General features: G+C 50.8%; 1 protein-coding gene across 3 annotated transcripts in view; it reads right to left on the bottom strand.

Moving 5' to 3' along the window:
* The window catches only part of TTLL11 (tubulin tyrosine ligase like 11), a 225520-nt gene that overhangs the window by 21540 nt on the left and 192827 nt on the right, over positions 1 to 11153 (bottom strand). For all 3 annotated transcript variants that reach the window (XM_032306850.1, XM_032306851.1, XM_032306852.1), the window contains one exon: positions 9901 to 10007. In XM_032306850.1, coding sequence (XP_032162741.1) covers positions 9901 to 10007 — 107 coding nt within the window. The remainder of the gene's footprint in view (positions 1 to 9900; positions 10008 to 11153) is intronic.

Genomic DNA, 11153 nt, shown 5'->3' with positions numbered 1-11153 from the left:
GTGTATAAAAAGAATCACACACCATTGCCAATGGGATTTATTCCAAGTGTGCCAGGCTGTTTCAATATTCAGTAATCAATTAATGTAATCTATTGCAACAGTAAGCCAAAGAAGAAAAATCATATGATCATACTGATAGATCCAGGAGAAACATTTGACAAAATCAAATACCTAGTCATGATTTAAAAGAAAAACATCCTCTAAACAAATTTTGTTCACTTGATAAAGAATATCTATTTTTTTAAAAAACCCCACAGCTAACATCATACTTAGTGGAGAGAAACTAGATGCGCTTCCCCTAAGACTGAGAACAAGGCAAGAATGTCCCCTTCTCACCTCTTCTTTTCAGCTTTGTACTGGGAGTCTTGGTTAATACAGAAAGACAAGACAAGAAAAGGTATGTAAGTCAACACATTCTAAATTAAAATCTCAGCAAGTCATTTTGTGGATATTAAAGTGAATCTAAAATTTATATGGGGGGGTGCCTGGGTGACTCATTTGGTTAAGTGTCTGACTCTTGATTTTGGCTCAGGTCATGATCTCAGGGTCCTGGGATCAAGTCCCGAGTAGACTCCCTGCTCGGTGTGGTGTCTACTTCTCCCTTGCCCTCTACAACCCCTCCCCAAGCTCCCCGCTCATGCTTTCTCTATCTGTCAAATAAATAAATAAAATATTTTAAAGAACCCAAAAAAACAACATCATACTAGCAAAAGAACATTAAATAGATCAATGGAACAGAATAGAGAGTCCAGAAATAGACTTACACAAATGTAATCAACTAATCTTTGACAAATGAGCAATGACCATTCAATGGGGGGGGGGCGGTGGAACAACTAGTCATTTCAACAAATGGTGCTGAAATAATTGGACATCCATATCCATCACCCTTCCCCCCAAATCTAGACACAGATTTTGTACCTTTCACAAAAATTAACTCAAAATATATCATAGACCTAAATGTAAAATACAAAACTATAAAACTTCTAGAAGATAGTATAGGAAAAAATCTAGAGGGCCTTGGATTTGGTTATGCATTTTGAGATACAACACCAAAAGCGAGATCCATGAAAGCAAAAACAAACAAACAAACAAAAAACACCAAAAAATAAAATGACGTTAGGCTTTAATGAAACCAAGAACTGCTCTGCAAAAGACACTTATGAAATTCAAAAGATAAGACACATGTTGGGAGAAAACCCTTCCAAAAGACATATTTGATAAAGGATTTGTATCTAAAATATACAAAGAACTCTTAAAACTCAACAATATGGAAGAAAGCAACCCAATGGCCCAGTTGAAACACAGGCAAAAGATCTGAATGGACATCGCGCCAAAGAAAATGTACAGAAAGCAAATAAGCAAATGGAAAGATACTCAACATCTTAAGTCTTTAGGGAAATGCAAATGAAAACAATGAAACACCACTACCCTCCCATTACAATGGCTAAATCCAAAACCTGACAATACTAAATGCTGACAAGGCAATCTTATTCATTGTTCACGGAAACATGAAAGGGTACAGCCACTTTGAAAGTTTGGCAGTTTCTTACAAAGCTAAACACAGTCTTACTACATGACTGAGCAATCACATTCCTAGGTATTTGCCCACTTGTGCTGAAGACTTATGTCCACACAAAGCCTGCACACAAATGTTTATAATAGCTTTATTCATAATAGCCAAAGTTTGGAAGCAACCAAGATATTCTTCAATAGGTGAAAGGATTGGCGAGCTGTGATGTAACCGTTCAGTGGACCACTGCTCAGAAATATAAAGAACTGAGCAACTGAGTCACAAAAAGACACGGAAGACCCTTAAATGCACGCTGCTAAGTGAAAGAAGCCAGTCTGAAAAGGCAGGCACGGTGCAATTCCCATAGTGTGACATTCAGGAAAAGGCAAAGCTAAGGACACAGCAGAACGTTGTCAGGGGTGTAGGGTGAGCGAGGATGAACAGGTGGGACACCGGGGGTTTTTAGGGCCGTGAGACTATTCTGTATGGTCCTATAACGCTGGGGAAATTACATTATGCATTTGTCAAAACACATAGAAAACACAGCATCAACTTTAATGTAAACTATGGACTTTAATAACGTATTGATATTTATTCACTAATATGCATACAGTCATACAAGATATAAGAGTGGACAATGTAGGGGGACAGATGGGAATTCTCTGTACTATCTGCTCAATGTTCCCATAAATTCTTCATACTAGCTGGGCACCACTGGTGGTGGCCCTTAACCCGGCCAGGCCTCCCTTCCTCAACTCTAAGGAGCAGGGCTGTGGGGAGCTTCTGTGCCGTATTTGTGACAGTAGAGAGCATGTGAACAGGGGAGTCTCTGGCGGGAGGAGAAATAGATGGGGGCTGCCTGGGGGAGAAGCCCCCCAGATGTGTCTGTCACAGCCAATGTCTCCTTGAGCCAAGACTGGGGACCAAACACAACTCTGCCCAACCCTTAGGGATGCCTGGGTCACTGAATCAGGGTCTTGGGCCTGGGGACATTTGGGGATTGGCCGGGCCCTTCTATCTGCATGTGGCTGTGACTGTTGTCACTTCCTAGGCAGCACAAGGCAGAGGCTCGGGACAGAGTTCCCTCCCACCCTGCTCCACCCCCCATCCCGCTCTGCCCCATCCCCCCAAGCCTCAGTTTCCTCTTCTGAGAACCGGTTCGTGGGAACAAGACCCAGCTCACCAGAAGTCCCAAGAGGACGGGGAGAGTGCTTTGTAATCTGTAAAGCACACACAAACGTCAGGAACCTCGACAGCGCTTCAAACAGACAGACAGACAGATCCACAAACACTTGTTTGAGCCAGGCATACTCTTCCTCACTAAACCCTTAAAACAACCCAAGGTGGATGTCATCAGCCCCCTTTTAAAGGAAACTGAAGCTTGCAGAGCTGAAGTGTCCCCTCCAAGAGCTGCCAGCTGGGGGGTGTCACCGTGGGACCGCAGGCCACATGACTCGGGGGCTCCCACTTCCCCGGCAACCTCCCTCCCCCGCGGCTGTCCCTGCAGGGTCCACAGTGGTAAGCAACAGGCACAAGCAAAGAGGGGCGTGGCGCTGCATAAACTATCATTCTGCTTTTCCCTTTTTGTGAGTTTTGAGGGTCCGGCGGGGCAGACCAGCTCAGTGGACAGACAGCCTGTTCCCTTCACCCCAGAGGTGACGGTGGAGAGGATGACGAATGGGTGCCCGGGACACGGGGGCTCCTGGCAGCCCTTGTGGAGGGGAGAAGTGATTGCAGAACACGCAGCCCACGAGGCGGCAGGCCCGCCAGGGTCTGTGCGAGGGAGAGGGTGCGCGGGCCTCTCTGCCGGCTCGCTTGCCTTTATTAAGGATGATTCTGATGCTGACTATTTTGTAAGCATGTAGGGCACGCATCCAGACCATCTGACTTCAAGAAAATCCAAGGCTGAAGAATGTCGCTTGCGCCAGACACGTTGCAAGAGGCGCGGCATGGAGCCTGCCGAGTGATCCACCGCCTCCCTGATCTCAGAGGGAGGGGGCCGTCCATGTATATGTATAAGCCAGGCTTTGTTAAACACCAAGTAAAAATACTTTTAAATATTTCAGTACATCGTTAACCAAATACATTTTACTTGGGGCTCATTCCAGCTGATGAAAGTATAGGAGGCACCTGATTTGCATAAGTCGACTGAGGAAATTTGGTGAGAGACAGTCATAAGACTCAGACGCCCACGGGCGCCGCTGATCGTCAGGGTCTGATCTGAGCTTCTCTGACACGTTTGCAGAACACCTACTATGTGCCGGGCATAGCGCTCGGCTTCACGGAGGTTAAGTCTAGCTTAAAGGGCAGAGCCCACGCTCATTCCACCGCATTTAGGTGGCTGCGATCGGTGTTGTTAAGGAGCAGCAGGGGCCCAGCCTGAGGGTCTCCTTATGGAGATGGCCTGGGCGGTAGTGGTGCAAGGGGAGGGGTGTCCAGCAGAGGTAAGGAGCCTCGTGGAGGCCCTCCAAGGTGGCGGCTACCCCGGCTGGAGTGAGTGAGTGGGGGGCTAGTGAGAGTGGTGGCGGCTGCGGGGGAGGGGGGTCCAGTCTGCGAGGCTCTCCCTCTTGCAGATGCTCTACCCCAGCAGTGGGGTCTTAGACCAGCGCCCGCAGGTGCTGCTGGTGGCTTCGCATGGAGACGTGACGCAGAGGAGGGCTGGGGGGCACCGCAGCGAGCACCCCCAGTGTGAGAGCAGACACGGGAAGGAATGGCCAGAGCCGGCCTTCGGAGACCACAGCAGGTGTGCAGGGAGGCTGGCTAACAGCCGCTAGCCCTCCCCAGTCTCACAGCACCACCGCGCACCCCCTCTTCCTGGCCACACCACCCCGCAGTGTGGTGTGGGACTCAGGGGCGAGGAAATGGGAGGCGACAGCAGTGAGGCACTAGGCGGTTTACAGTCACAGACCCGGCAGGAAGGCACTTCCTCCTGTCCGGTCCCAGCACCTACGGAGCCCTGGGCATGAGCAGGTGAGGGAGGCATTTCCGGAAAGAGTAGCGCAGCGAGAGCCAAGCATGTGACCGTGGCAGGGGCAGCCCCTTCCTGAGCCGTGCCACGGCCGTCCAGGTACTGTTTTTAGGAGGTGGGCACCATTGCTATCTCCATTTTGCAGAGGAAGAACGTGAGGCTCCAAGGGAGTTATGTAACCTGCTAGCCAAGTTGCAGAGCTCAGATTCGGATTCGAGGCCGGGTCTGTTGGATCCCGGAGCCTGTGGCTTCGGTTGTAAGTGCCGCTCAAACTCAGGCAGCCCCAGGAAGGGGGGCCATGTAGCTCAGGCATTCTTCAGGCAGCAGAAGAAATGCAGGATATATCAGACATTAAATGATGCCACTCCTAGATTTCCCTCTGCAAGCAAGGGGTGTGTGCGCGCACGCGTGCTTGAATGGGTGGAGAAGCGGGGAGGGGGGTGGGTAGGAAAGACCCTTCAATCCCTGTTTTCTTGCTTTGCAATCATGTTCCATTGATTACTGGGACAGACTCCAGATGTCGGTTGTGTGCTAGATGGACAAGATGTCCAGGTGCTGGGCTCAAATGTTCCCTTTGCCAGCGAAACGTTGGTCTCTCATAGATGACGCAGTAATACTACCTTTTATTGCCTCATCGTGATGCTGTCCTCGTCTCTAGCACAGAGAAGTGAAATTCCACTCTGGGAAGAGTTGAGAGCAAAGTCTCAATGATAAGGAGGTGCTTGGGAGTGCAATTTACATGAAATGACTGCATCTTCACTGACACATTTGTTCCTTCATTGGATTCTGGGCAACAACAGGGCTACCAGACCTCAGTTTGGCTGAGAAGACCTGCATTTTAGATTTCCGTTCTGCTAGAAATTCTAGAATTGCAAATTGAAATCTTTATTTATTTATTTGAATGCTGATTACGCTGGCCTCCCGGAGCAGTGTGAGATTGCGTATTGCTAAATTCCATGATGCTCCTAAGTAGTGGTTGACATTCTAACAGAGAAGCAGCAAGACTATCCAGGGACTGACAAGCGCAGGATCCAGACGAGGGTCCTGTGGGTGGAAAGAGGCGGGGAATGGGCTGGTGCTGGGGGAGAGCCACCTGCTGGGCGTGGGTTATTGTCAAGTCCTAGATTTCCTTTTAGGTGGTGAATCGTGGATGCTTATTACATTATTTAAAAATTACTAATTTAAAAAGCTGACTAGATAAAAGCAGGTTATGTGTGGATGGGGCTGGAAGGCTCTCAATGAACCAAGGATTATGATTAATCCAGTTCTGTGCCCTAATTCCAGTTCTGGGGGAAAAAAAAGATAGAAAACAAGGCTGCTTAAAAGAATGGTCTGAGATTTAGAGGTCATGATGCGAAATCTTTTTTTTTATATACTAGTTTTGATTTTTTTTCTCACTTATCTTTCTAAACACTGTTTTTCTTTTTCCCCTTAAATAGTAGGGTCTCCCCATGCAGGTTTCATTAAGGTTTCAGACTTCAGGAATTGAGTTAACCCCTTCAGCGGCTGCTGAAGCCTCGTAAGGGAGGAAGGGAGGTCTGGACTGGCTTCCAGAAAGGGGACCTTGCCCGAGCAGTTAGACACAGCTGGTGCTGGGTGTAGGGTGATGCTCTTAGCCAAACGGGATGGTGTTTTCTGCAGGATATTAAGGAGCAGAAAGGGAGACTCTGTCGGTGAGACCACCTCTACCATAAGCCGTGGCCCTCACACTCGGAACATCCTATTTTGGGGATGCAGGACATATTTTATCGCTATTTATCTGCTCATCAAACATCCACTGGGCACTGAGCAAGATCTTGCTCTGGCCCTGTGCCAGCCTTCAGGGATACTGAACTCATAGAGAGTGACTTTTCTGGGATGCGCACCATGCTCAGGGCTTTGTATATGTTCTTTTTCTTACCCTCACAGCGCCCCTCCTTTGTTGCTTCCCCTATGGGGGTTCTGGCCATACCCTATGACAACTGTCAACTGTGTGTCCTTTTCACTTGTGTGGCTAGAGACACTGGGTATAATGAAAAGGCTCTGAATGCAGACGGCTTTTGGTTCAAATCCCAGGGTCCCCACTGATGTACTTGACACACCTGTTTAAGTTCACCTCTTGAAGCCTCGGGCTTCTTGTCTGTCAAATGGGAGAAAAACTCTTATCTCACAGGGCTGTGTGAGAAGTAAATGGGAGAATTCATAACAAGCCTTTAGTATTTCTGTCACATAGTAAATGTGCAGTAAATGGTCTCTATTACTTTTTTTCTCAAGGGTAGGATCTGTAAATAATTTATATTCCCATCAGCCCAATACCTGCTAACATGTTCATTACCTGTTTGTTGAATGAGTGAATGTGTGCCCTCTGAGAATGACAGCCCAGTTCTATCTCTCTTCTGACTACTCTCTTGTCAGCTCCACGGCAGCTCTGGGATAGATAAAGCTGCTCCCATCTGACTGGGCTTCCACACCTCTGGCCAGGACTTAGCTGCAACTGAGAGCACGAGGATCCTTTGGCTCGGCACCATGGAGGGAAGGACCGAGGACTGTCTGGTTCTTTCTGCTGATCCTCACCCAAAGGAAAAACCACCACCCAACCACAAATGTCCTTTTGTGCTCTTTGGGAGCTTCCCAAATGCTCCCAAGAATGTGGCTGACTTCAGAAGCACCTTATCCTTGAGAATAGGGGTGTCAGACCAGCCTTCTCAGGAAGCAAGAACGGGGCCCTTGTTCTTTGCCAGCTGTCAGACAGTAGTAGTCCCTGAGACCCTGGGCACAGACAGGCTTCTCCTCTCTGGCTGTAATGCCCAGCCCCCGCTATCTGTACCCCACACCCCCCAAGTCTGTGATTTTATTTCAGGAGCCATGGAAACAGGAGTCAAACTCTCAGGGGAGACAGGCGCTCACACCAGGCAACCAACCTCCCACTCCAGTTCCATCTTCCCAGAGGCCCTGCGCTCTATGAGTTGACCTTTCACCTCCCTGCTTTACCAGCCCTGCTCCTTCCCCCATCACTCAAATGAACACCACTGCTGGTGTGTGTGGGGGGTGGGCAGTGCTGGATAGGGGACAGCATCCTGGGCCAGGAGGCAGGAGGCTTGACTTCACATGGGGGCCTCTGCTACTCACTGGCTGTAAGATTTTAGACAAGTCATTTGCTCTTGGAACCTCAGGATGCTCCTCTGTGAAATGGGATACAATCACCCACTAGGAAGGTCTGGGGTGAGAACCAGCCAGGGAGGGGAATCTTGAAATCCCAGTTGCTGCTAAGGACTGATGACCCAGGCATGGCCACAAGCCTGGGAGATCCCAGCCCCGGATTCGCCTGTCAGTAGGTGCTAAAAACTGGTATTATTTTCATCGCTTTCGCTTGGTCAGCAGGACGCAGAGATCCTGGCAGACCCCAGAAAACCTCACCCGAGCCTGTGCTGTGGACAGCCCCTGTGGATTCCGCTTACAGAGAGCAATTTAAGAGGCAAACAAAACATGAAAAGCTATTCAGAATTAACAATGGGCCAGATGGTAATGCTAGTTTGCAGCAATAAAACATGATAAATAGCTTCCTGCTGCTACTCCTGATCAATTTCAATATTTAATAATTCCGCCGCCACCCCCACCCCCTCTCCCGGCCCCCTCCACAGGATCCTGCGAGGACTCCCTGCATTCAACTCACAGAGCCAACACTTCTTCGCTTTCTGAAGGCGTCAGCAAAAAGCGCGCAGCTCAACTGTCATGTGAGCGCCTTCCGTCCTCGAGATGATAATTAATCTGCCCGATTCGGAAGACGCGCCATCTCCAGCCGTGGCTAGTTGCCAGGGAGGGCTGTGAGGGCGCTCCGCCCACAGACACGCGGTGGAACTCACCTTGTGGACTCGGTGCCTACTGGTATTCCCTGAGGTTCGCTTTTGCATTCACGGAAGGAGAGCCGTAGGGAGCTGGGTGGTCATCCTACCCCGGGACCACCTCGCAGGGTCAAGCAGCCCGCTGAACCTCAGCCTTAGGTGAACCCCTAGAGGCTGAACCCCTCTCTGGGGGGAGGTGATTCTACCCCCTTCCAGAATTCCAGCCAGGGCTGCGCCCACGAAGCACCCGGCGGAGAGCTCACGCGTCGTACTCGCCCAACCACGGCAGCCGGTGGCATCATTATTTAAGAGGCGATGATCTCTGCGGTCAAAAGCTGTAGCCCATTCGTGGGGCGGGGCGGGCGGGATGTGAAAGGGAGCCCCTCACGCTCACACAGACCCGCCCCCGGGGTTCTCCCCAAGCCCCGCCCACTGATAAGATAGATGAGCCCCTTCGTATTGCCAGCAAGGGTCCACATTCCCACATTCCCACCCATGGATACAGAGACCGCAGGGCACCCCTGGCGAGCAGGTACGGTTGGCCCCATTTACGGAAGAGGAAGCGGAGACAGGAGGCAGAATGGCTTTCTCAGCTCACATGGGTAGAAAATGGCACAGTCAGTGGTAATCTGGATCTCCCAAGCTCTGATTTCTTGACCTCCCCACCAGATCACAGGAGAAAGTTGCTCCGCAAGGCGCCCCCTCCTGCCTGGCGTCCCTTTGGCCAGGAGGCAGCCCAAGGGAGGAAAGCCTGGGTGCCCGGTCACCCGAGCTACAGTTTACCGTTTGTGAAATTCAAACGCTGATACCTAGTGCACTAGCTCATGGGGAGGTTTAATGAGGACTATGCACGGAAGCACGGCGTAATTTTATGATGAGTCATACAAATGTCAGGTACGGTTATTCTGCCTTTTTGGAAAATCACTGTGTGAGGAAGAAGATCAGAAATGTGTTCACCCCAAGGTGGATCCTTCTAACGGAACCCTCCACCCTCCCCACACCCACCCCGCCATAATTTAGGGGATCAAGAGCAAACTCTTCTATGTGGATTCAAGGCCTGGACGGCTCTAGCAGGTCCATGCTGCCCTGTTCACTGGCTTCTCCCACTCACCCTTCTTCCCAGAAGTCTTCTTCAGGCCTCCCTCCACAGGATCTCCTCCGCTGGGCTCCCTCCCCCGCAGCCCCTCCACCCCAGCACACAGCACGGCATGCCAGCGCTGGGCTCTCCTCTGCCTCCCTGGTCTACAGTGAGTGAGAGCCAAGTGCTACTCGCTCCTGTCTATCCAGGGCCTGGCCCAGCACACGCTAGTACATGTGTGCCAAGAGATGAGCACATGAACGATTAAGTGAGTATAATCAAAGCCTTAAGCAGAGACAAGGAATTCTAATGGTGGCATTTGAATTTGAGTGGGCACAGCCTTGGTGGAGGAATTCAGGCTCCTGAATTCAAGTTCAGCTCAATCCCTCTAGCGATGTCTAGAGCTGACACGGTAACCCTCCTCTTTCCCCAACTTGACCCTGAATAAGAAAAAACCCAAAGGGTCCCGCCCACCCTCTGGACTCGCACCAGACAGGGCGGAGGCCAGTCCTCAGGTGCCTACCCGAGTCCCGCTGGTCCAGCGTCATGGAGTTCCACCTCCTTGTGATGTCAATGTAGAGGATGTCCACGGCCGCCATGGACAAGCTGCTGCTGCTGAGTTTGCAGTTCCTGCCGAAGACGGGAGGGGACATATTACTGCTAGAAGGGGTGTGGCCTCTTCCGTTTGCCTCCAAGCCTTCCCCGGGCTGGGGGTCCTGCCTGGAGGCCCCGCCTTCCCACAGCTGGCATTAGCGATGGGTTTACGGCTGGGGTGGTGGGAAAGAAGGCTGAAAATGTAATCGAAGGATAGATTATGTGGGTTTCTGTCATTTGGTCCATTCTAAAGGGCTGGAAAGAGCCAGGACTTGAGGATGGCACGTCTTGAGTTGAATCTGGCTCTGCCACTTGGAAGCTGACCGCCCTAGAGAATCCATCTCCCGTTCCTGAGCCTCAGGTTCCATCCTTACAAAACAGTCGCTGTGTTTGACCTCTTCTAACACCTCCCGGTGGAGGTCTCTGCCCGCTCCGAGGGGGAATGAGAATCCCATGTTTCAGAAATTGTCCCTATGCCCGTCTTTACCTTGTATCCATTAGTCTCTAAGAGGAGAAAGAAAAGCCGGACCTGGGTGCTCTTCTCTCTTACCAGTGTCTTTTGGGTGACAGTGACCCGCTGGGGGACCCAAAGAAAACAGCCATGTCACGAGTTCAGACAGAAGACATCGCTGCCATCCAGAAGTGAGTCCCCGCTGGAATGCTCACCCGATGAGTCCCTGGGCCCAAACCTACAGGCAGGGGCTTGAGGTTCCTGCACTGCTCCTATCTGAATCTGTCCCCTGAGATGTCACACGGGCCCCAAACAGCCACGGCAAGCCCAGGACTCCCAGCACAGACAAGCACGGCTAGCCCACGCCCTTTGCACGGGCTGAGGCACGGTGCTGTGGGGCCCCTCCATGCTCATTCCTGACTTTGGGGAGTCAACTGGAAATGGCAGGGGCAGGGACGGGCTGGCCTCAGAGTTCAGAAGTTCCCCTAGTTGATTTCCTCCAGTGCAGAGGCTCAGATAACCAGGTTTTCAGTCCCACATCAGCTCCCCGTCTGAGCACAGAGGCGTGTTTGCAATCCTCCCCCTCCCCTCTTGGTTTTGTTTCGTTTTGTTTTTTGTGGATGGTGTTTTTCGGGTCTGGAGATGTGGGGAGGCAGTCTGGCACACTGAGGAGAGCGTGATTTGGGCATCAGACAGACCAGGATTGAAATGCTGGCTCTGGCTTTTTCTAG

The sequence above is a fragment of the Mustela erminea genome, chromosome 12 (genome assembly GCF_009829155.1).
Source record: "Mustela erminea isolate mMusErm1 chromosome 12, mMusErm1.Pri, whole genome shotgun sequence".
Taxonomy (NCBI): domain Eukaryota; kingdom Metazoa; phylum Chordata; class Mammalia; order Carnivora; family Mustelidae; genus Mustela; species Mustela erminea.
This window is presented reverse-complemented; position numbering and strand designations above follow the sequence as displayed.